Source organism: Paramormyrops kingsleyae, chromosome 16 (assembly GCF_048594095.1).
Source record: "Paramormyrops kingsleyae isolate MSU_618 chromosome 16, PKINGS_0.4, whole genome shotgun sequence".
NCBI classification, from domain to species: Eukaryota; Metazoa; Chordata; class Actinopteri; order Osteoglossiformes; family Mormyridae; genus Paramormyrops; species Paramormyrops kingsleyae.
In genome coordinates this window covers 8,693,732-8,719,900 of record NC_132812.1, presented here as the reverse complement: position 1 = coordinate 8,719,900, position 26,169 = coordinate 8,693,732, and the positions used below count along the sequence as shown (strand labels likewise).

The 26,169-nt window shown below is 46.4% G+C and overlaps 1 protein-coding gene across 1 annotated transcript; it reads left to right on the top strand.

The window, feature by feature from the left end:
* The first annotated feature begins 6,347 nt into the window (after nucleotides 1-6,347).
* ubxn4 (UBX domain protein 4) lies at nucleotides 6,348-13,834 on the top strand. Its single transcript, XM_023821641.2, has 13 exons — nucleotides 6,348-6,527; nucleotides 6,964-7,066; nucleotides 7,191-7,219; nucleotides 7,341-7,459; nucleotides 7,587-7,776; nucleotides 10,474-10,606; nucleotides 10,707-10,761; nucleotides 10,948-11,112; nucleotides 11,197-11,324; nucleotides 11,444-11,546; nucleotides 11,948-12,079; nucleotides 12,730-12,932; nucleotides 13,189-13,834. The coding sequence occupies exons 1-13, from the start codon at nucleotides 6,446-6,448 to the stop codon at nucleotides 13,325-13,327; spliced, it is 1,581 nt and encodes a 526-aa protein (XP_023677409.2). The 5' UTR covers nucleotides 6,348-6,445; the 3' UTR covers nucleotides 13,328-13,834.
* The last annotated feature ends 12,335 nt before the right edge of the window (nucleotides 13,835-26,169 follow it).

The following is a 26,169-nucleotide window of genomic DNA, read 5'->3' as shown; positions in this document are numbered from 1 at the left end:
AGAAATGCATTATTTTTTTTGCCAACATCCCAAGAGTCATTGCGTGAACCTTCGAAGGACACAGCCTAAAGAGGCTACATAGACCGCGTCCTTTGAAGGGTGGCACAATGAATCTTGGGATCTCAGCAAACGAATAACTAATTTCTAGGCTGCATTTGAATTTGGACACAGTCCATGTCTGAAGTAAGGGCTGAAACAGGGTAACCAGAGCTGCCTCCAAGAAACCACAATCAGGCCGAGTTCCTGCGGTGTGAACATGACAAAAGTCCCTGGTTCTGGAAAAAGGTTCTGGTTCGGGGAAAAGTTTTGGCGGTGCAATAGCACCTAGAAGAAGCTAAGTGTTGGCAAAGACAGCAAGAGCTTGGAAGCTACATAATTTTTTTAGAAAGGAGATATTGTGGATAAATAAGGTAAAAAGACGTACTGGTGTGGTGGTACTTTGGAAATTTAAAGTCCGTCATCCAACAGACCGGTGCTGTGTATTATAAACTCTGCCAAAAACTTGTGCTAATTGAAACTAAATACCTGCAAACCCCTTTCACCACCCAAAGTACTGCCATGCAATAAAACATATGGAATAAAGGTGCTTACATTCACAGACACAGCAATTATGGTTTCCACCTTCAATCACAGGGCAAATCTCTAAATATTTTCAAAACATCATTCACAAAATGATTACTTGTGATAATTACCGATAATTGTGTTTGGTTGATGCTGCCGTTTCTTCCTGTAAGAACTGAGGGGCGTTCGGTCATAAGCAGGATCGTGCAGATGTCTGAGCGCCTCCTTTCATGTGAGGTACAGAGGAAGCACTGATCATTAATCCTCCGAAGACAGAGGGTCGCAGTACTGCCCCCTACTGGTGAATTTAACTACTGTTGTTGAAACAGCACCTGGCGACTCCACATATGTCACAACTGCTATCAGCCTGCCTCCTCTTTGGGTCAGTTTCGAGTGCAGTCCGGCTGCTGCTCTTGTTAGCCAGCTGACCGGTTTAGTTTCCCATGGCTCTCTGGGAGATTGACCAGCAGGAGTCCTGCCAACCGTCTGGACTGTTGGCATAAACACGGTTCAGGAGCACCTAGTGGTCTCTGTGTGGCATGGACCATGGGACGGCTATACAGGCCCCTGTTGCCTGTCATTCTGGACTGAGGAAGAATTATCTTTGTGACATGTCACTAAGGCCATCTCTAAATGTTTGCAAACAAATGTGATTGGCATTTGATGAAGCATTAATCATGCACATACACTATATGGACAAAGGTATTGGAAAACACCTCTTAATCATTGAATTCAGCTGTTTTATTCAAGCCCATTACCACAGATGTATAAAATCAAGCATCTAGCCATGCAGTCAGGTTTACAAACATTTATGAAAGAATGGGTCATTCTGAAGAGCTCAGTGAATTCAAGCGTGGTGCTGTCATAGGATGCCACCTTTGCAATAAGTCATTTCGTGAAATTTCTTCCCTGCTAGATATTCCATGGTCAAATGTAAGTGGTATCATTGCAAAATGGAAGCGTTTAGGAGCAACAGAAACTCAGCCAGGCAGTGGCAGACGATGTAAAGTAACAGAGCGGGGTCGCCGAGTGCTGAGGTGCATAGTGCGTAAAAGTCACCAATGTTCTGTTGACTCAATAACTACAGAGTTCCAAACTTCCTCTGGCATTAACCCCAGAACAGAAACTGTGCACTGGGAGCTTCATGGAATGGGCTTCCATGGCCGAGCAGCTGCAAGCAAACCTCACATCACCAAGCACAATGCCAAGTGTCGGACGGAGTGGTGTAAAGCACACTGCCACTGGACTCTGTAGCAGTGGAAATGTGTTCTGTGGAGTGACAAATCGCACTTCTCTGTCTGGCAGTCTGATGGACCACTCTGGCTTTGGCGGATGCCAGTTACCTGCCTGACTGCATTGTGCCAACTGTAAAGTTTGGTGGGGGAGGGATAATAGTATGGGGTTGTGTTTCAGGGGTTGGGCTAGGCCCCTTAGTTCCAGTGAAGGGAAATCTTAATGCTTCAGCATACCAAGACATTTTGTGCAATTCTATGCTTCCAATATTGTGGGAACAGTTTGGGGAAGAGGCCCTTTCCTGTTCCAGCATGACTGTGCCCCAGTGCACAAAGCAAGGTCCATAAAGACATGGTGAGTTTGGGGAGGAGGAACTTCACTGGCCCACACAGAACCCTGACAACAATCTCATTTAACACGTTAGGGATAAACTAGAACAGAAATTGTGAGCCAGCTGTTATAGCTGCAAAATGGGGACCAACTCCATATTGATCCCCTTGGATTTAGAATGGGATGTCATAAAAGTTCCTGTACGAAATTGTACCAATTCCTGTACCAATTCTTTTGGTCATATAGTCTACATAAAGTCTTACGGCAGATGGAGAAGTCATGCCCATCTACAGTGGCAGTGCAGGGTCATGGGGACCCCAGAGCATCACAGTACATCGTATCACTTGCAGTTACTTGGCTCACACATGCATCTAAAGTTTTATCAGCCAAATCCGGTTTGATGCACCAATAAACTGGTAACAGCTAACAGTAGGTAGTGCCTTTGATTTCTTCCTTTCTTCCTTTCATGTCCTTGTCCCAACATGCAATGTGCAACATGGAACACATTCCCGCATATGGAAACAAAGTGGCACGAACAACATGGAGGAGCTGGTCTCTAAAAAGAATTCAGCAGCAGCAATAAGATTCTTGTGTCGATTTTCCAAAACCGAAACGGCACAAGTTACCCTATAGGCCTATTTTTTTTTTTATTGGGGAATTAGTTTGGTTGTTCTGTTCAGTAACTTGCAAAATGGCCTTAAAAACCAATATGAAAAAGAATCGTGACAGGACTGCAGATCGCGATCCTGTCTGAAAAAAATTGTGATATGATATTTTTGTCATGTTGCCCACCCCTACTTTTGAACCCCTAAAATTTTCATGATTGGGCACGGGACACAAGCTCAGGCCTGATCACTCTGTAGCTGGTCACCTTTGATGAGGGTGTCTAGTGTTGAAAGGCCGAAACACCCTGTGGTTCAAAGGCACACTACTGATGATGTGTCCCAAAATTTACATCTTCCCCATGTCTGAGATACAGTTCCCATTCCTCTCAACATCAAGGGAAACCTTATGTGTACCATCCATTGGCACAACGGACAGTTTAACATCACGTCCTGTGTTTCATGATTCTATGCTTTTCTCAATATTAGCATAGTTCATGAGTTTAGTATTACCCACTTTTAAAAAGTCACTATGTATAATAGGCACTTATTTTTGTCTTTTGCTTCAGAAAAGGAAGCATATAACCCCAAAAAAGCTGGCATAAAAGTGTCCAGGTCCTTAGTGGGTGTACTATAATTACACAGTACAGTACTGAGGTGACCCATGGGGATAGTTTTGTTACTCAAGCAGTCTTGGTAGTGTATTTTAGTGAACAATACAATAATTCACCATTACTTTCTGCTGCTCTCAGCACAAACAATATTTCTAGTCAGGGTTGTTAACGTACCTCTCATAACTCCTCTGGGGAGCAGACCTGTATCCTGGTCCTCAACACTATCTGATATATTGATCTGATTGCTGCATTATCTTCCACATACATGTTTGCTCATGGCTTCTATGACTTCCAAAATACATTCCCTCTGCATTGTCTTGTTTTTCTCATTACTCTCTTATGACTCGTTAAACGATTCTTTTTAAACAGAGAGGCTGCAGTTAAAACTACACTGCATGCTGGCCCTACATGCACTCTGAAAAGCCAGTTCTAAATCTCGAGGTTTTCCTACCGAATGTGCTGCCACCCTCTGCTGGTCACATCCTCTCACTGCTTGCACTTGTTTTTTTTAAACGTATCGGAATATGGCATATATGATCCTTTATTTCGTGAATAAATTGTTTGAAGACACATACTTGTTAACGCAGTTAACTCATTCCGTATGAAAGTGGCGTTTCTCTTCCAAATTCATATTATTTGTGAATAAAAAATGTTATTTAGATTTTCACTGAATATATTACTGCGTAAAAGCTAACCAACCCGAAACCCGGACCAGGATCAACTAGAGTTGGATGTCTTGAGACAGCTTTTACGTGGTCTTGGTCTTGTCACAGTCTCGACGGTCTTTGGTCTTGTTCTTGTCTTGGTCTCGGATCCCTCGGTCTTGTCTTGGTCTCGCTGTCTTGGTCTTGCTGTCTCAGATCGACATAGTGGTCGGGAGATTTGGAGCGAAAAGTATCCATGACACAAAACGTAACGTTCGATAATGCAACATTATTATTATTTCGCCTTTCGCACCATTCAAATGTAACCAATCAATGATATACATGCATTTTGTTGTGATTTAGACATTGGTGCTCATCCAATCAAAATACACGTTAAACTCGCAAAATAAGTGTAGCGCTAGTTAAACGTTAGATCCAGCATCACAGGCTATAAGATGTTGCAATCTTTAGTTTTCCTGAAGTGCAATCAACCACTATTTTAAAATGTGAACTGTTTTCTCTCTCTCCCTCTTCTCTGAAAATATGCCTATCAACAGTGATGCTCTCGTTCTCTCTCTCTCTGCTTTTAAGTATTTCATCTATCTGTTTTAGTTTATCAATCTGTTATTTGTCCATAATGTCTGTGTTCCATTGTTCTTGCCCTACTGAGCAACAGGCTTGATATCATTGGCAGTGTGTTGTCACTGCAGACATCAAGATGTCAGAATGTTTTAAGCACTTGTCCTTATTTTTATTAATGCACAATGTGATGTGCAGTTTGTATTGGTATATAGTATTTGTAGTTTGCATTTGATGCAAGTGACGTGTGCACATGTCTTTATATTGTTTGATTACAGTATTTTACTTAAAATGGTGTTGATTAAATAAATGTAACCATTGGATTTCAAATAACATCTGCATATCACATTGTGTTGACTTAACAGGCCTAATCCATTTCAGGGCTGTTGATATCATACAGTGTCATTTGGCTAGTACTACTACAATGGGACATGATGTAATTTCAAGTTTATAATTGTGTGTCTTCAATTTGATGTTACAATTTCATCTACAAATTAAGTATAATTGAAATCAGTTACATATTTCCCTTTCTATAGACAGTTGATGGAGGTGTTAGCTGTTTTGTCAGATGATTTTGGGACCAGTCAGTACCCATCATGTCAGTCCTCAACAGCACACAAAAGTTAAGGGAGTCTTTTTTTTCGGTCTTGGTCTTGTCTCGACTTTGTCTTGGTCTTGGCTCGGTCTGTCTTGGTCTCGATACCCTCTGGTCTTGGTAGTGTCTTGGTCTTGGTTTAGGCAGTCTTGACTACAAGTCTAGAATCAACTGTTGAAAACTCCTTGGATGGATGGATGGAAAGCTAAGTGAGCCACTAGTAATGACTTCAAAAACAGTATATTCTCCAGTAACATACGTCCAAATGTACCAAAGTCCCCCAATAGTACATAGACATAGACATTAGGCTAACTTTTATTTCTAAATTGCCGATAGGGTATACTCCTGCCTTGTGCCCTATGCAGCCTTACTTGCAACTCTGTTCTGATAATAATGCATACAAGGCCGGCCCTAGTTTTAGGTAGAATAGGCAGTAGAATTACCTGGGTTACGAGGGACGTGAAATGATCATCATTTTTCATGCTAGCGGCGGCTCCCAAGTAGGCCTAAAGCCTTGCCGTAGGGCCACTCAAAATTAGATACTTGGTTGGACAAAACAAGAATAAAGGTATGTTGCATAAAATGCACATATGAAATTCGATATAGATTATAAATATGACTAAAGCTATCGGGTTTTAAAAAGACCCACAGTGACACATCCATCCATCCATCTATTTTCCGAAACCGCTTATCCTGTCCTGGGTCGGAGTCCCAGGCTACGGGCGCAGGGCAGGTAACAACCCAGGTTGGGGTGCCAACCCATCGCAAGGCACACTCACACCATTCACGCACACCTACGGGCAATTTGGTAACTCCAATCAGCCTCAGCATGTTTTTGGACTGTGGGGGGAAACCAGAGTACCCGGAGGAAATCCCACGATGACACGGGGATGACATGCAAACTCCACACACGTGGAACTCTGGCTCGAACCCAGGACATTGACACATATTTGATATATTCATTTAATCTTATATTCAGTTGAGCTTTATGTATTTCCATATAAGAACTACTACATTAATTTTTACTATATTTTATAGAGATAATATTCCTTAAAATCAGATTCTATCTGGAAGACGCCAACAACTTTATCTGATTAAATGAATTGAAGTGCTGCAAACTTACGGACTACAATTCCCATGAATTACCATTCACATGGACTACCATTCCCATGGAGCTCAGCGCTCCGTCACCCATCGTAACGTCCGGCCGTGGCGCTGAAGGTTCTAGTCAGCTGGCCGACACCGATGCGATCGTAGTCTGGGGGACTTGCAGCGGCCGTGGTGAAAATGCGTTGGTTTGAGGGCTCTATCCCTGCGGCCATCGCCTCCGCCAAACAGCAGAATGCCGTCTTCCTCGTCGTTATCACAGGTAGCTTGCTGTGGCACGGCTCTTGTGGCGTAGGGCGGCCCGGTCAGGGGTGGAGGAGGCCTGGCTGCCTGAAACCAGCACTGTCATTACCTCTAGTTAGTCGCTGGTCAAGCCGGTTTACCGCGGCGCTGGCGAGTTTGTCCCATCAGATCACGATTGCCTTTTCTGCGCCATATTGAAGTTGAAATAAAGTGTAAAGTCGGTGGAAGCATCCCGTCTGGCTAAATTTAAAACGAGCTGACCGCTTTCGCTTCGCCCGTCGCTGTAGTGTTATATTAATAGACATTTAGCTGTATCGCCCAGATTAAAGCGCCCGGTCCCCTCCCCGTGACAGACCCCGGACTTAGCGCCTGGACGTTAAAGTGTGCGGCTTTTCTGTGAGCCCCCGCCCCGCTGACTGACAGCCGCTTCCCGACTCCCCGATACTGTGTTTTAGGGGAGGATGAGCAGTCCTCACAGATGACCGCCAGCTGGGAGGACGACAGTGTGGCCGAGGCTACCAGAAGCTCTTTCGTCGCGATTAAAGTAGATGCCAAGAGGTATGCGACTGTCACCACCGACCTGCCATGTCTCACTTTGCGAACGGATACGATGATATTACCTATGTGAGTCTGTCTGATTACCTATTTAGCCTTGTCTTGATTTTTCTTTTCTTTCTTGCAGTGAGACATGTGTACAGTTTTCTCAGATATGTATCCTTTTTGTAAGCTTTGCGTATGAATGTAATGCCCGGTCCAATGTGGCCATGCCAGCACCCTTAAGACCTCCCCTGAGTAACACCCCTTCACACGTTCCTTAACCCGACTTTCAAAGATCCCGTAGTGTGTATCCCCTCCAGCTTCTTCATCGGAGAGAACGGAATCCCCCTGGAGGTGATCGCCGGCAGCATGTCAGTCGAGGAGCTCGTCAAGCGGATCTCCAGAGTCAGACAGGTGGAGATCGGTCCCCCCTCCTTACAAGTGTCCTTGTCATAATCACCCAGGTTAACACACAAGGTGTCCTAATCATGAGAACAGGTGCGTCAGGCTGAACCGTGTGACTCTGGGTTGTTTTGGCCAGATGCATGACCAGCAGATGGGCACACCAGACAGGGCTGTGGCAGCTGCTGCTGCGGGTACACCTGCTGCTACTGCTCCCCTCCAGCCCCCTGTGGCCCAGGACCCAGTTGTACAGCAAGTGCCTACCCTGTCGGAGTCCCAGGCCAGCCCGCCAGCAGAAGACAGCAGTGTGGCTTCACCTGCTTCAAAAGGTGAGGGGGACTCGGCATTAGCCTCAGACAGTATGGCTCCCTCTGTAGGTGAGGGGGACTCAGTGGTAGTAGCCTCAGACACTTTGACTCCCTCTAATGTGAGGGGGACTCAATGTTGGCCTCAGGCACTATGGCTCCCTCTATAGGTGAGGGGGACTCAATGTTGGCCTCAGGCACTATGGTTCCCTCTATAGGTGAGGGGGACTCAATGTTGGCCTCAGGCACTATGGCTCCCTCTATAGGTGAGGGGGACTCAATGTTGGCCTCAGGCACTATGGCTCCCTCTATAGGTGAGGGGGACTCAGTGGTTGCCTCAGACACTATGGTTCACTCCATAGTAGTAGTAGTAGTAGTAGTAGTAGTAAGTTTCATTTATATAGCGCCTTTCATACACTCAAGGACACTTTACAATTTAACAAAAAAAAAAAACATATTTAATGAGACAATACAAGTCAGATGAATAATATCCATTGAAGAGATGTATTTTTAACAGGAGTTTGAAATGGATAATATATTTTTCTTCACAAAGACAGAGGAAGAGCATTTCACTAAAGGGGCTATTGCACTAAAAGCTCTGCCATCCATAGTTGATAACCTGTGCTTAGGTATGGTGAGTAAGTTAACATCAGATGATCTTAGTACGTGGGCTGGACTGTAAGGAAGCAGTAACTCAGACAGATAATAAGGGGCTAAAGCAGGGATCACCAACCTTTTTGAAACTGAGAGCTACTTCAAAGGTACTGAGCCATACGTTGGGCTACCAGTTTGAAACGCCCTCCTAAACTTATTAGTATAATAAACATGTTTTAAATGCTTTTTTTAATATGTTGTCACTTTCAAATCTATATAAATGCAAATGTGATTAAAGAAGAATAGCAACAGGATAAAATTAAATCTTAGACGCTGCTCACTGGTGAGTTGTGCCATTTTTAGAACAGGTCCGCGGGCGACTCATGTGGTCCTTGGGGGCATCCTGGTGCCCGCGGGCTCCATGTAGGTGACCCCTGGGCTAAAGCATGGAGGGCTTTGAAGGTGACGAGTATATTTTTATGTTTGATTCTTAAATAAACTGGCAGCCAGTCATAGAGGACAGGAGTGATGTGAGCAGATTTTTTAGTTTGTGTAAGTAAACGAGCATAGAATTCTGAACATACTGTAATCTATTGACATATTTAGTAGGAAGACCATAAAATAATGCATTACCATCATTCATTTGGGTAGTGATGAAAGCATGAATTAGTGTTTCGGTATCTTTCACACTGAGGAAATAGTGCAGACAAGCAATGTTACGGAGATGAAAACATGCTGTCTGTACTATTCAGCTGATGTGTGGTTGGAAGGTAAGAAGCTGATCGAAGATGAGACCCAAATTACAGACTGATACTGAGGGTTCCACCAGGATCCCATCAACATCAATTTTTAGGTCACGAAGGGTAGAGAGGACAGATTTAGTACCCACAAATAGGATTTCAGGTTTTATCAGGGTTAAGTCGTAAAAAGTTAGCTGTTATCCAATGTTTGAATTCATGAATGCAATCAATCAGTATGGTTGGCGATGAGGACACAGTTGGATCGACACGTATATAAAGATGTGTCATCGGCATAGCAGTGGAAGCTGAGACCATAGCGATGAATAATTTCACCTAACTAGAGCATGTAGATGTTGAAGAGACTGGGACCTAGAACTGATCCTTGAGGGGCAACTTGTATCAGTGAAGCGGTGACAGATTTATGTTCCCTAGGTGGAACATAAAGAAAACTGGTCAACTGGGAAACATGTTTCTGGTCTGGGTTTCAGGTTGGTTAACTTATACGCAGTAATATATTAATTGAAAATTTAAATCACATTTTTTTATTCACAGATTTTATGGATTTGGAAGGGAAACATCACTTTCACATGGAATGAGTCATGTCTGTGTTAAAGAGGCCTGAGTTGGACTTCTGTCATATGGTTGATCCTTTTTTGTTTTGGATCGTATTTCATTGTAAGAAGTGGAAAGGTCTTTTCAGGAAGTGATGAGAGGGTTAGGGATCATTGGTTTCATATCTTAAACGTTACATTTGCATAAATTGTAGCCGAGGCATTTATCCAATGTGATTTACCTTTGACAAATCTGGGTCATTCAGTCCCTGAAACAGTTGTGGTTAAGGGTCTTGCTCAAGGGCCCAACACTGACATAACTGCACCCTTGCAGGGTCTCAACCTCCTGAGCCACACACTGCCCCAGAAACTAAAGCTAAGAGGGACACACAGGACCTGTAATGCTCCATGTGTAACTGAAAGTGGCAGTTTGCTCATGCTGTAAATATCTACCTTCTGCCTTCAAGCGTAACAGTTATGTTTTCCAGTTGACTGAAGTCAGACTGAATTTTGTGATTCTTTGTAGCAGTGAATATAGATATGGTAGGAACTGCTGAGGTGTACATTAGCAATTAGCTGTATGTCCATACATCTTCCAGGTCCCCTTATTCAGTCCAGGGGCATTGTGGGCCTTAAGCCTACTGTAAGGGACACACTGGACCAGAAGTCTGTTTTGTCCATACAGTGCAGTGTTAGACAAACAGCACATGTGTGCTTTGAATTTTACAGAGCTTATCAGGTTCAGTACAGTGGGCTAGTTACTGTTGAAGCCTCAGTGTACAGCTCTGTCCTGGTTGGTCCATCCCAACACGATGTCCCTTCAACACTGTCCCCAGAGCCGCTGTCTTGTCCAGTGGAGGATGGGGGGCCCTCAGGCCATGCCACACCCTCTGATGACAGGAGTTTGTCGTCAGATGATGTTTCTCTCAGCTCCCAGTCTGACGAGAGCCTGAATGCCAAGGTGGAGAGGTGAGTCCCATCGGGGCCTGGGTGGGCAGGTACGGAAAGGTGCCGGAGGTCTGTTTGGACTCCATAGACATTGATTCTGCTACTGTCAAACCCCCTTCAGGCTGACAAAGAAGCTGGAGGAGCGACGGGAACAGAAAAAGAGAGGAGAAGAGGAGGTAGACTCTTGTGATGAAAGCACATTCTTTAGCAAGGAGTATTACGCCAGGAGCAGCCATGACCTCCTCGGGCCATTGTGACTTCAGTGGGGGTCACTGCGCATTTATTAGCCGTTTAATTTTGCTATGGCCTGTTCTTGGTGCTGCTGTGATCTTGGCCAACCCCTCCCTGTCTGCTCTGCCCAGAATCAGATAAGGAAGGAGGTGGAACGGAGGAAGCTTGGCAAGGAAATGCTGGACTACAAGAAGAAGCAGGAGGGTGAGCGCACCAAGCGCATGCTGGAGGAGCGCAACCGCGAGAAGGCAGAGGAGCGGGCAGCACGGGATCGTGTGCGTCAGCAGATAGCGCTGGTGAGGGGGCGCTGTGGGGGCGAGGGGCCTGGGGTGAAGGGGCAGGGGAACTAGGTAGAAACCGGGTAGTGGCTATTCTTCCAGGATCGGGTAGAGAGAGCGGCTCGTTACGCCAAGAGTACGGAGGAGGCGGAGGCAGCGAAGGTGGCGGCACTTCAGGCAGCGAAGGCGGAGCAGGAGGCCCGGAAGGAGGCGCTGCAGAAGGAGAGGAGGTACAGTGGATCCCCCACTGTCAGAGTGAGAGGAGCCATTGGGAGGTTTGGCCATACCCGGGCCGTGGGCCACTCATTGTTCCCGTGATTTTGGACCCCCTCCTGTTCTGTCTCTTCAGTGCTGTGGCCCGGATACAGTTCCGCCTCCCAGACGGCTCTTCTTTCACCAACCAGTTCCCCTCTGAGACCAGGCTGCGGGAGGCCAGGGAGTTTGCTGCCCAGGTGTGTCCATATCCTTGCCCCGTTGTCTCATTGGCCAAAGCATTCTGGGGGTGGGGAATGTCAGGTTAAACAATGACTGATTCCTGTTTCCCTGTCGCATTGGTGGGTCTAGTAGCAGCATGTTCTCCATTTTTGCTGTTAACACCTGGTATTACAGATCTGAATAGGACGGCCGGTGTTTGTAAATTTCCTGAGTGTTTTTCACACTGTTGTCTGATGGTCTGTAACTGTACAGAAACATCCACAAGTCCACATTTAGATGCTTGTACATCATTTACTTTCACAGCAAGCGGTGTGGTCGTCAGGATGAGTGCTGTGACCCGCTCCTCCTGTGACATCGTGCTCCATGCTTAGTCCTCCCAGTGTTGATCCACATCAACTTCCTGTCTCTCTTTGTGCAGGAAGTAGGGAACCGGTACGGAAACTTCTCCTTGGCCACCATGTTCCCGAGGCGGGAGTTCACACAGGAGGACCTTGACCAGACCTTGCTGGAGCTGGAGCTGGTTCCCAGTGCCTCAGTGGTGCTTCTTCCAGTAAGTGGTGTCCCCCTGAATTCCAATCAGGGCATCACTGCAGACTGTACACATTCTATCACTGGCGTGAGAGCAGGATAGGTGGGTGTAGGCTGTCCCCCTCTAGACATGCCTTTTGGGGGGAGGGTGGGGGTCTCCAGCTGACAATGCGAAGGACCCAGCATTTAGCTTCCAGTTCCACTGTGATCTGGCCCCCCAGTGCATGGAATTGGTGGGTTGTCACTGCCCCCTTTGTACTCCATTTCCCCCCGCATCTGCTTAGGTGAGCTGATGTCTCTGTTTTGCTTGCTGTGAGTGTCTGTGACCCCTTCCTGGGTGTTCTGTACACCTTCTGCTTCCCGGCACAGACTCCAGTTCTCAGAGAACCTGAACTGTAGGGCAGTTTATGGCAGATGGATAATGGACTTGCATGTTAATCATGAGCTCCACATAACATACCAGCTTTACGGAGAGTTCTGGGTACTTTACGTGTGGATTACACACTTTCCTGCCAGTTCCTCCCAGAGTGGGACCAATGAAATGAGACTAGTGTCAGGCAGCCTGGTCCATTGGGGGTAACCAGTAACCAGGGAGCCCTCGGGACCAGCTGAGGGTGGACAGTTACTGGTGCCGTTCTGTGACCCGTGTCCTCCATTTGCTTCCTGGTGCAGGTTGGCCGGCCTGCTAACACAATGGTGCCCTCCTCGGCCGGGGGCTTTTGGTCGGTGCTGGGCACCATCTTTTACCCCCTGCTAGCCGTGTGGAGATTCATAAGCAGCTTCCTCTTCACTACCCCGCCGCCCCCCGGCTCCGCTTCCAGCGTCCCGCCACAGCGCCCCGGACCTTCCACCGTATCGTCTGGCGAAGCAAAACGGTGATGCTCAGATTGGCAGTTATGACTGGCCAATCCGCCGCCACACAGTTTAGGTTATGAGGTCACTTCTTGTAAAGAAGAGTAATGAAGAGTGACATGACTGTACAATAACACAAAGTCAGTAGGCCCCAAAGCCATTTTGTGTCGTTTATTTTGTGTGTAGTGGATAAATATTTAATAGCTGCATAAATTGTAAAAAAGGTTTCTGCACTTACTGTGCTTGAACTATATTCATGATTGTCATTTGTGCATTCAGGGAACCCATTCGCAAACGAGTTTTGGAAAAGCGAGCGGATGACTTCAAAAAAGATGGGAAGATCTACAGACTGAGGACGCAGGAAGACAGTGAGGACGACAACAACACCTGGAACGGCAACTCCACCCAGCAGATGTAGCTGGTTGGCCCTCAACACTGTGCAATAACCAATCTCTCTCTTGCGCTCTTTCTCTCTCTCTCTCCCATTGGTGGAAACTGCTTACTGGCCGCACGGTGCTCCAATACACTCACGCCCTGGGCGTCACCTGCATGGGCACTTATTATTGAGTCGTGCCCAGTAGCTTAAACTCCGCCTCCATATCTTGTCACCGTTTTGTGTTTGTGGACTGAGCTGGTCTGGAGCGCTGACATATCCTGGCCTGGAGACCGTGGCTGCAGGTCCATCAATCTGAGTGCTTGCCTGACCATGTGACCTGCTAACAGCATATCGTAGCCATGACAGCGGTTTAGTTTAACGATGATGTAACCCCAAAGCCTCTTGGGTGGGTGTCCCTGTTTTATATCCAGCTTTCTGTTGCCCCCATGCATGTATAGTCTGCTACAGCAGCACTTTTTCTTTTAGGTGAAAATGAGAATAAATTTACAGCTCATTTAATATTATGAATAAAAATTTTTCAACAAGCCACTTTGATTCCAATTTGCATGATGAGATCTAGTCATGGCAGCGCTCAAATCACATTTTTGGAGCACATTGGCAAGCAGTAATTCCCTTTACCTTGCAAAAGATTGCTTCTAGATTTTAACATTGTTCTCATGATATGATGAGCACCAGAGGGTGCTGTTTAAGCAACAGGGTAACATTGCAAAGTTTTAACCAAGAAGGAAAGATACCAATAATTAGAGTAAGTGATTGGAGAGAAATCTGCTCTGCATGACAGACATCTCTTAAAAAGGTGCATTTTTAAAAGTGAGAGTGAAAAACCAGCAGGAAGTATAAAATTATGATCTTTGTCAATTGTGACGTCGCTATGAATTATGTCCGTTAGGTGGCTGTACTTCCTCAAATGTACTTGCCGACAGAAAATTTGGTTTCAAATATAATGGTAAAGAGCCATTTTATCCTCCCCAGACGTAGCATGAAATTGCCTCCATCTTTTGGGGTAAAATATGATGTAGGGCCATTCAACTGAAATTGATTTTTAAAAATTAATTTTGAAATGGAAAAACATTTGTTTTCAGAACTGACTGCACATTATTTATGAGCAAGTGATTATTCTTAGCAATAAACTGGTCCACTATGAGTTATTCACTTGCGGTAAATCAGTTTGTTATCGATCGAGAGCAGTGAGCTGGGCAGGTTATAGGTGGGTGTAGCCCATGTTTCTGTCTCCATCAAGCTGCTCTAAGGCACGTCAGACAAGATACACTTAAGTCTCTCATATTTCTGTGTTCATCCTTCAAACCCTGAGACCACCTCATCTGCGAAGAGCCGCAGGGCACAAAGGTGTGAGGCGTTGGTGACGTTTAATGTGACCTGGTGCTCCCTGAGTGAACTGTGATGCAGGGTCCTGGTGTCACAGCTCTGCATATCTGCCACATGTGCATCGTGCCATCTGCACAGTGCTCTGGGGTTTTTATAGCCCCTGATCCTGGAGGAAGGTCATTTCAGCTCCCCCTGTTCCTGCACATAGACAGTAGATGGCTTGACTTAATATTTGCAGTGAGGTGACACAATGGACCAGAATGTCCCATGTTGGGGTTGTAAATCATCTCCCCGAAAGTTAACTCTATGATCCATTCAGAGAGAGGAACTCCAGTCCAGCATACAGCCCTGCCCAGGACTGATAGTGTCTTCTGTGCAGAAGAATTGTCTCACCACCTGTTTTCCTGTGAGGCGTCCGGGCTGAGACCTTTACGAAGAGCCTTTTCCCAAGGCCAGAATGAAGACACAACGCCAAAGGCTTGCTGACACTAATTACATTTGCACAGCTTGGCTAATGGATTAATTTAATACTATAACGGCATACTGTGGTCAGTGAAGTTTTGACCTTCAACTGTTCATCAAGCTCTATAATCTTTGTGTGAAATAGACTCAGTTCAAATGGGTGAAAATGAGCCAAAACCGTACACGATTGGGACATCCTGTATTGGTGGTTGAGTGTTTGTTTAATTTAGCTTGCTCTCTTAGTGTCATCAAACCGTAAATGTAAATAGTTGAAGCAGTTGTAAGGAAATCACTGGAATTCTGCAGTGAAAAGAGGCTATTTATTTAACCCTCTGCTGTTGTAGCATCAGATTAGGGTACATCACAGCTGACAGCATCCTGGGAATGTTGGAAAACCCCGGAGACTCATCGGTGTGAAATCAGATGGGAGCCCGCAGACCCCAACCATTGGCTGTCAGTGCAGGCTGAGACACCGCATTACATCCAGGGTGGGGCTTTTGTGCATGTCTTTCTGTTTCAAGCAAACTATTGTTTTTGGAGGTTACCCACAATGTGAGGACTGCTTCTTCAGTGTGTGTGGTTATGTGGGTTAGCCTGCTGTGCTTGTGATCAGAAAGTTGGTAGTTCTGATCCTGTGGCAGTCAGGGTAGTTTCCTTTGGATGGAAGTGTCTGCTAAATAAGTAAAATGCATCCCTGTGGATGTTTATAAACGCATGTGATTCCAGCTTCACATCCCATCATGAGCTGCATATTAAACATACACCAGACCTCTATTTCAGCAAGGCCTCAGTTACTCTGTCCCTGTTTGACCTCTCACACTGTGTGTAGCTTAAATTTAGGCTATTTACCATCTAACACTCATAACTGAGTTATTTTTAAAGCGGTAAAAGGACATTTCCATATGAAGTGATCTCTGTGAAGTCTGATGAGAAAGATGAGCTCATAATTGTTATTATTGTATTATCAGATGGGAAACAGGAAAATCACACATTTGTTCTGGTCCATTCTCAGCATGCAGTGGCCATCGCCATCATGGCTGTTCTATTGCCCACTGGAACTGGGGTTGTTTAAGGAATAATTACTCCCCACACAAAGCGCGTGAGTTTAGACAATCAGACGGAGTCCACTGTGACAGACCGTGCTTGCAGGACACCCTGTGGAGCCGCATTTGTCATCATGTTCCTTGGGGCTGGGTAATCAGCACCAGATGGGGAGGGTACTGCGCCCCAGTGCAGGGTCATGGCTCGCTGTGACTCCCCCACCAGGCATTGCTCAGAGAGGAGGTGATTGGCTGCAGCCGGAAAGGAGTGTGGCTTACGCTGTCCACTTTCCTGTGCTGGTTTTGTTTTGTTCATGGTGCTTCTTAGATTACAGTCCATCCTCTTCTCGTCTACGTTTTGAACAGCTAACTGAAAGACAGACATGGCGTCTTCCAGCCGGAGAGGGACAAACAGCGGAGGTCCAAAGAAGGCAGCGGATTGGGTTGAACCACAGGCTCAGCGTTTCTGACAAACTGCTGTCACACACCTTGTTGTTTTCACATGGATAGTTTGACCATATTCAAATGGTCTGACTGTGGGATGTGACCCATATCTTTGCTCTCTTCTCCTGAGTCAATTGACCATTCTGTGCCCTAACCATATCCTAACCCTAATCATAACCCTAACTCTAACCAGAACTAGGGCTGGGTAATATCATATCGATATTGCATCGTGCATGTGCAATAATCACCAGGGCTTCAGATGACAGGCGCAACATTTGGCCATGCGCCAGCTTTTCGGTGAAATACGGACATTTATTTACGCCCACAACTTATAAGCAGTTTAGTAGTATGGCTAAAATATTAATGAGGCTTTGTTTGACGCCCAAAAGTCATTATTAGTATAAATACGGCATATCCTTATGTTTAATAAATGTGTCAGACTTTGAACTGCAAAGAGTAGTGTTGTAGTCAAGACCGCCTACACCGAGACCAAGACATTGCCGAGACCGGAGGGTATCAAGACCAAGACACTGCCGAGACTTGAGGGTACCAAGACCAAGACCAAATCTGGTCGTGACCAAGACCAAGACTGAAAACAGACTAGGTCTAGAATCGACATCACATTACCCAGATCAACTGTAGAGAAAAAAGGTATTGTTGTAAAGTGTCATTACTCATTAAATCAAATTCATGTTATCTTTTCAATTATATTGTCCATATGTCCATATGTCTCTCATTTAAAATCTCCCAGATTTCTCATAGTTACGAGACCTGATGGAAAATAATATTCTCAGCAATCCTCTCCTATAACCATTTTATCAGACCTCGTCAAGGGAAAGAGATGGGATGTACCAGAAAGATGTTCATATTAAGTCTCTTATACCAGGGACAGAGGCCTCGGGTAAGCTATGAATACAGCTATGTAATGATCCTTTGCTTTGAATTGAAGAGAATGGAGAGAATGAGCCTCCAGATTGACTTGCACCTCTAAGACCGTGCTTTGTAATCAATGTAAAATACCTAATTTATTTGGATTATAACTATTCTATAGACTTCGCGGACATTTTCAGACATTTCTTTGCCGATGTATGATACGATGTATGATGTGTGTGGACTGTGAAGCACTGGCAGTGTCCGTGAAGAAAATGTATAAAATGTAACATTTTTGAAATGGATGCATCTGACTGGTTGCATTTGAATTGAGGCGCGTAATAAATAATGATACTGTTCTGTGAGGATGTGCAGTTTTCTCTTTTTTTCCCCATCCCATCGAGACCGCTATGTCCGAGACCAAGACAAGACCGAGACCAAATAGAGTCGAGACCAAGACAAGACCGAGACCAAATAGAATGGAGACCAAGACAAGACCGACACCACAAAAAACTACAACACTAGCAAAGAGTACCACCACACCGCCGACGTCTTTTTACCTTGTTTATCCACAAGATCTCCTCTTTTAAAAGATATCGTGGCTGCTCTTCTTCACCGCGACTTAAGTGCATATTGCACTGAGGTATACCAAACCGTAGTATACCAAATCGTAGTATACCAAAACAGTATTATGTGGTGTGCTACGCTAATCGATTTTAAGAAACATAAAGTTTATACAGATTACTAACTTTTGGCTATCACAAAACGCATCTCATTAATATTTAAGCCATACTACTAATCTTCTTACCAAATAATGGCCGTAAATAAATGTCCGTATATCACCGAAAAGCTGGTGTCCAGCCAAATGCTTCGTCTGTTATCTGAAGCCCTGGTGATTATTGCGCATGCGCGATATAATATCAATATGATATCGCCCAGCCCTAACCAGAACCCTAACCCAATGTTTGCCACATGGAGCATGACTCCCCTACTGGTTTCTTCTGTTGTCAGACACCAAAACTCCAGCCAGACCACTGACTGAATTCACTATATTTCTGTTTGTAGTTCAAGACAAACCGCCCACCAATAAAGAGGATCAAACACTGAGACAAATTCTTAGATATGAATTATTTAATTGCCAGACAGGAATCGCGGCCCCACTATTGCAATAATTGATGGATATATGATCTGCCCCAGCTTCCAGCTCCAACCGCCGTTCACACAATGCCTGTTTCTAGCCACTTTGAAGCATATTGCTTGGGGGCCTTGGGAGAACCTATCAGCTTTTAATTAGATCAGATCCAGGTAATCGAGGGGTGGTTGGGGGAGGGGGGACAGATTTTTATTGGTAGCCATTCTCTCTTATGGGGTAGACCAACAGTTGATCAGACTACTGACTGCCACTTTGGCTCCCCCTATTGGAGGTGGTATCTATGGTAGAAGCCCACATTACTTGATCAATGCATCAATGTGCCCAGTGGACATCTACTAAAACACTGTAGGTCCTTCAGCATCATGCCCAGGAACAAGAGAACAGAGCAGCAGGGACGTTGCCTTTATGGATGTCAGCTCTCTGAAAAGAAGCCCAAGGGCCCTGGGGGTGAGCCTGCTGTCCTTCAGAGAACTTAACCTGACCGGCTGCAGTAGAGCAGGCTGACAATGTAATTAAGTAAGCTGTGGGCATGAAGGTGCATTCGCCAAGTAGGAAAGATCGTCCTGGGAGCCGCCTCTCTCTCTTCCGCTCCTCTCCCTGCCAGTGATCGGGGGGAATCCCCGATCACCCTGGACTTCACCGCGGCGTCACCCCCTCAGGTACCCAAAGTAGGCTTGGGCGGTAATACGGTAATATGGTATACTGCGGGATCTAAAAATAGCAACGGTATCAGTTTCAATACCGTTATACCGTCATAAAAACAATGCACTTATATAGGAGACACGGATTAAATATTAAATACAATTTATTTAATGCCTAAAAATGCGTATGCGTGGTTGTCATCACATGACAGCGTGGAGGAGAAATAGAGAGGTGGGGAAAGATGGCGAGTCGCGCACCAAGTGACCTGGGGCCTCATGTATAAACGGTGCTTACGCACGAAAATGTTGCGCACGCCCGTTTCCACGCTCACGTCGAGATGTATAAAAACTAAACTTGGCGTACCGCCACGCACATTCTCACGGCAACCCCAGACAAGGCGTACGCAAGTTTCTGCTCGATTTGGCAAAATGGAGGCACCTACTGGCAAAAGAGTGCTACTGCAGTTTCACTGTGTCAGACTCGCATTCATGACGCGGTCTGCATGAAATACACCGAAATTATTTGGCCATCGGTCACCTGATCGTAATCAATCTGTGACAATAAAACGGTGCAGGGAAAGACAAAAAATATTCCAACCATGGCTGCTCTTGCATTGTTAGAGGACATTGCAAATGGAAGAGTCAGAATAGAGCTCGTATTCAGGGATCATATACTGATTTCCTGGCCCATGATGATGACTGGCTTCTAAGTCGATTCAGATTTCCAAGAGCAATCCTTTTGGAGCTGTGTGCTAAACTGGGGCCAGCATTACAAAAGCAGACGATGAGGAATTGCGCTATAGGCTACCTGTTCCTTTACAAGTTCTGTCCACTCGCGGGTTCTTAGCCACAGGTGCTTTTCAGCGAGAACTTGCGGACTGATCGGGTATTTCTCAGTCAACACTGAGTCGCGCCATGCCGGTGTTGTATGGGACGGCAAAATCTGCTTGTCACCCAGATACATGGGCGTAATTTCCAGGGGGGTCATGACCACCTCCCCCCAATAATCATGTTTCCCCTGTCATGGGTGAAGACTTCCACCCCCCCCCCCCCCCAATGTTCCAGCCAAAGTTACGCCCTTGCCCAGATATATAAAATTTCCTTACACTGTGGTTGAACAGGCAAATATTAAAGTGCAATTTGCAACGATGTCCGGTTTTCCCAACGTAGACGAAGCTATCGACTGCGCGCACATTGCTATTAAGTCACCTTCAGAGAACGAATTTGCTTATGTAAATAGGAAGCACTTTCCCTCTATTAATGTACTCTATTAATGCATTGAGGGCACCTCTTGTACTGTTGTCTGTAAGAATAAACAAACAGAATAAACGAAAGTAACACCGCATCTGCGCCCTACGTGTTATTCATAAACATGCAAGTAATTCAAAGAAGTATGGTACAAGAAAAACTCACCCGCGATGACATCAGCGTCCCCCTCACCCGATAAAAGTGTGTCCCCAATCATCGCAGCAACTAGTTGCTCAAAGGGTGTGAGACCGGGAATTCCGCTACCTCCACCTGTGCTGTTAAGACTCTTACGGTGAGCGGCCGCTCGTTTTTTCACGTCGATTTTAATGTCCGACCACTTCTTTTTAATTTCGGCCACCGTGCGAATTTTGGAACCAACACTTTTAACTGACTCCGCCACGCTGTGCCACTCCGTCAACTTTCGTTTATTGCTGATGCCACTTATACCACCAAATAATATCACTTTTCTTTTCTCGATTTCTGTTAACATGACCTCCACTTCACACTCGCAGAAATACTTCTTTTTCCCTCGTGGTTTGTCCATTGTTGTTTAAGAAAAACATAGAACAAAGCGGGCATTTATACAGATTTACATATGCAAATATACATAAATATGGGCGGGTCGGGGGAGTGGCTGTGGGCTCGTTCACGTACGTAAAATTTCACGCTCATTGGGATTTATAAAGGGAATGTGCGTAGATCTGTGCTTACGCACAGTTTTATGCATCTGGATTTTTTCTTGCTTACGCACATTCCTAGTTTTGTCCGTACGCCATGTTTTAGTGTGAATTCTACGCACGTTGTTATACATGAGGCCCCTGGTCTCGAAAAAAAAGAACACAACTTCTGCAGTTTGGCAGTATTTCGGGTTTCGACCCGAAGCGGTAAATACGGATTTATTTAATTGATTCAGATATTCTATTTGGTTTACGTTAAAAACAATATTGGAAATAAGACTGGAAAGAAGTTTTTGTTTAGGACTATTGCTTTGCAATACTTTTTATAATATGGATATGTTTATGTTAATTCAACTGTGGTTGACTGTTGTAGGTCTGCACTTTTTTATAAGCTGCTCTTTGTTATTAAAAGTTGTTCAGGCGGTGTGATTTAATTTGACTTGTGTGCGCAGCTCTGTGCGAAAACTGTTCTGGATGTTTATGTTAATTTAATTCTGTTTGACTGTTGTATTTGCACTTTTTTATAAACTGCTATTTGTTGCTAATAAAAGTTGTTAATATTGTTCTGCATATAATTTTGTTATTGTTTCAGTATTAGTGTTTGGTATTCAGTTTCTGAATGGTTTAGGCACAAGCCAACAGTTTGGTGACGCTGTCTGAGCCTTACGTCACAATTTTTTTATTATTCACGGTAATACCGTATACCAAAGTAAAATAGGGAGGAGGTTTGACGGTATCAAAATTTGGATACCGCCCAAGCCTAACCCAAAGCCCACATTACGGCCACAAAGCTGCCACCGCTAGCAGCCTACTCCTTCCGGGAAGCACGCCTGGATTTTAAAGGGGCCAGGTCGGTTTGGGACGCCATCCCGTGGGTCCAAAGAGCTTTTAAAGGGGCAACTCCTGCTTTTATGGCGCCAACCCTGGTAGCAATTATTGATGTGCCTGTCCTGCCGGCGCCTGATCTGCCTGTCCCGCCTGTCCAGCCTGATCTGCCTGTCCAGCCTGATCTGCCTGTCCCGGTTTCTACCGCACTGCCCAGCGAGGCTCCGGCTGCGGCGCCCCCTGTTGGCCCTGAGTCGGCGATCGCTGCGGTTCCTGCTGTGTTACTGCCTCCTGCATTGCCCGAGGTTCCTGCTGCGTCGCCGCCTCCTGCATCGCCCGAGGTCCCTACTGCATCGATGTCTGCTGCGGCGCCCGAGCTCCCTGCTGCGTCGCTGTCCGCTGCGGCGCCCGAGCTCCCTGCTGCACCGCCCAAGCTTCCTGCTGCGGCTCCGCCCGCGCCCGAGGTCCCGGTGCCGCCTGCAGCCCCGCCTCCGCCGGCTGCTCCGCCCGAGACTCTGGCCCCTGCTCCACCCGCGCCCGAGGTCCCGGCGCTGCCTACAGCTCCGCCCGCACCTGACGCTCTGCCCGTGGCTCCACCTGCTGCTCCGCCTCCACCTGCTGCGACGCCTGCAACTTCGCACACGCCTGAGGCTCCTCCTGCCCTGCCTCCGGCTGCTGCTCCACCCGAGGCCCCGCCTCCGGCTGCTGCTCCGAACGTGGGGCCCCATTTCAGGCTGCTGCTTCGCCCCCTGCAGCGCCCGTGATCCCAGCACCACCTGCAGCTCCGCACGTGCCTGCCGCTCCTCCGGCCCCTGTTACTCCAGCCCCTGTGACTCCTGCCCCGGTGCGCGTGACCCCAGTCCATGTCCCCGAGGAGGATCCAGACCTCTCAACCACTGCTTCCTTCCCCTTGGTGGAGGAGGAGCTCGAGTGGGACCGCTTGGGGACCTCCCTGATGACTCCTCTGCCTTCGCCCTGGCGAGGTCGATCCCGGCCTGAACCCCGTCTTTCGGTGTCCCGAAAGGGCAGGGGACACCTCCTCAGGGGTCATGTCCCACTCGGCCTTCCCCCTGGCTCGCCCTCGGTCACTTAGGCTGGGGCTCAGGGGGCACCTGCGGGTCCTATGACTCCAGTTCGGCAGTCGCCTGCGAGTCCCCCTCCGACGCCTCGTCGTTGGTCCTCAGTCCTGCCTCCGACGCCTTGTCAGATGCCTGCAGGTTCCCTAGGCTCGACTTCTCAGTCACCTGCGGGTCCCCCTCCTTCACCTCGTTGGTCAGCCAGAGCGGGACTCTCCTAAGCGAGATGACTCCGCCCAGGAACGTGCACCTCATGAGCGAGATGCACGATAACCTCCAGCAACTTGTGCAGCAAGTGACTACGGCGAGGATCCTGCCAGTTGCGCTGCACAGGGCGGAGGCTGCCAACCCGGCGGCCGTCGTCTCGGAAACAACGCAACCTCCATTGACAGTCACACACTGGAGGAAGAAAAGGAGGAAGCACAAGGAGAGGAGTCCAGAGGAAGCCCCGACAATCTTCTTGGGAGCTGCCTCTCTCTCCCCTGCTTCTCTCCCTGCCAAATATCAGGAGGAACTCCTCCTGATCCGGGGATTGGCAGAGCTCATCCGGGATATCACCGCTGCGTCGCCTTAACAAGTAATTAAAGCCTATCTAGCCGCCATAGACAAACCGCTGCTGGCGGATTATCCCTTTAGGGGAGTGCCCCTTGCTGGTCCTGAGTTTGCGGTGCCCCCTGTTGATCCTGAGTCGGCGGTGCCTGCTGGGGCCCCGCCTCCACCAGCTGCACCGCCGTCCTCCGAGGTTCCTGTTGCGTCACCGCCCTCTGAGGTTCCTGCTCCGCCCATCTCTGCTCTGCCTCCTGCTTCAATGGAGGCCCTGCTGTGGCTGCTGCACCACCCGAGGCCCCTGCGGCTCCGCCCATGCCCGAGGTCCCGGCGCCATATGTGGCTCCGACCGTGCCCAAGGTCCCGGCGCCGTCAGCAGTCCCACCTCCTGCTCTGCCCGCACCTGACGTGCCGGCCCCGGCTCCGCCCGATGCCCTTGTGCCTGTGACTCATGCCCCTGTGCCCGTGACCCCAGTCCATGTCCCCGAGGAGGTCCCGGACTTCTCGACCACCGCTCCTTTCCCCTTGGAGGAGGTGGAGCTCGAGTGGGACCCCTCGGAGACCTCCCTGATGGCCCCACAGGACCCCTCTAAGGGACTGACCCCTACACCTTCGCCCCAGCACGGCGGATCCCAACCAGGTCGCCGCATGTCGGTGTCCCGAAAGGGGAGGGGACACCCAGGGGCGGATTAACGCACAGGCTAGATATGGCTTAAGCCTAGGGGCCCCACGTGTGCCAGCCTGCAAGGGGGCCCCCATTGGCGCGGAGGGGGGTGGGGTTGGGGGGCCCATGGACTACTGTAGCCTAGGGGTCTCTGTACACCTTAATCCGCCCCTGGGGACACCTCTGCAGGGGTTGGATTCCACCCGCCCTGCTCCCTGGCTCACCTTCCCTTTAGGGCAACAGCAACATCACCTAAAGGAAAAAAAAAACTTATTATGTTTTCGGATTAGCCAAACAATAACTGTATCTCTATTGTTTTCCCAGTACAGAGACAATACCTTCCAGTTTGCAGCTGACAGGGCCTGCCCACTCTACCTTTGGGGCTTTGTAGAGGGAGATAAGTGACCTCTGTTGATCCATAATACGTTCCTGCAAGTCCATTTGCAGGACTACTGCCTTTCTGGTCTCATAGTTTATAAGTAATTCGGACTTGCAGAGCCAGGCTGCTCTGGTTGCATCTTGTTCACATCTCCACTCTGAAAGATGCCCACTTGCATGGATCACATAAAACAAGCAAGTTAAATTTAATCCTAGTTGAATATGTAATTCATTGTCATTTCTTTGGTATGTTCAGAAAAGCATAGTATATTGGCCAATAAAAGTGAGCTATACCAAAAGGCAAGCTTTATTTTTTGGTAAGTTGTCCTTTTTCAAAAAATAAAGCTTGCCTTCTGTTATAGCTCACTTTAATTGGTCAATATATCATGCTTTTTGTGATATTAAAATGATAGGAATATTGGTAATTGGAAACATTTATGCAATTTAGATATTATCGATCATTGGTATTAAACGGAAAAACCACGGAAACCAAAGCTTTCTGAATGACATGTTGTCTCCTCGTCCTGCAGAAAATTTCCCCAGTTACACTTCCATTTGTCTCCAGGAGGTGGCGAACACCCCACTTTTCCCTTCCTTCTCTTATTGCCGCGTTCTGTTTTTTTGTCTTGTGAAATGGTTGATGTAAGTAAAACATTGTTTTTGGTTTTATCAAGACATTAAGCTTTTTGCAAATGCAACCATCGAGTTCATTATATTCATTAATGTGATTGGTATTAAACGTTACAAACCTGACGAAGTCATATAGTAGTAAAACTCTGAGCGAATAGTAATAATACGAGGGTTTAGGTTGCTGCAGTCGCTCTGATGTCGGCATTAACGTTGCCTGGCATGCATTTAGCCCCCCGGCCTTATTTTTTTTTTTTTTTTTTTTTTTTTAATTATTTATTATTATTTTTTTTTATTGAACAATCATTCATATACAAACAACTCGGCAAAATCAAACACCTTTATATTACTACAAATCAGGTGCATACAAAAAAAAAAAAATAAATAAAAAATAAATAAAATAAAATGGATAGAGAAAAGAAAGAAAAGAAAAAAAGGAGAATACCTCCATACAGGGGGGCTAGAATTTCTCTTGCAAAACATATTCTATAATAATTGAAAACAAATTTACAGCATTTTTACCTTTCATCACCTTTAGGGCTTTTGTATATAGAATAAACTCATTATGAAATGCACAAAATGATGGTTTTACTTTCAAGTACTTAGACTTATGTATATAAAATTTACCCAACATAAGGACGTTATTTACCAAAAGATCATCTTTACTATTACTCATTACAAGTCCAAAGCTAATGTCCTTTAAGGTGAAGTTATCAAGGTTCCGTACCTTTGAATAAAGCCAGTCATGGATGTCCAACCATAATGCCTCTACATACATACAATGAAAAAACAAATGATCTGTAGTTTCAATATCATCACAAAATATACATTTGTTAGTATCAAATCCAAATCTAAGTCTTAAGCACTCATTGGATGGATATATTCC

What these genes read in the sequence shown, in the direction of transcription:
- ubxn4 (XM_023821641.2), top strand. Translation starts at nt 6,446, where the DNA reads ATGCGTTGGTTTGAGGGCTCTATCCCTGCGGCCATCGCCTCCGCCAAA. An exon ending in ATTAAAGTAGATGCCAAGAG is followed by an intron (nt 7,067 to 7,190) that starts GTATGCGACTGT and finishes TCTTTCTTGCAG; the next exon opens with TGAGACATGTGTACAGTTTT. An exon ending in CTGAATGCCAAGGTGGAGAG is followed by an intron (nt 10,607 to 10,706) that starts GTGAGTCCCATC and finishes AACCCCCTTCAG; the next exon opens with GCTGACAAAGAAGCTGGAGG.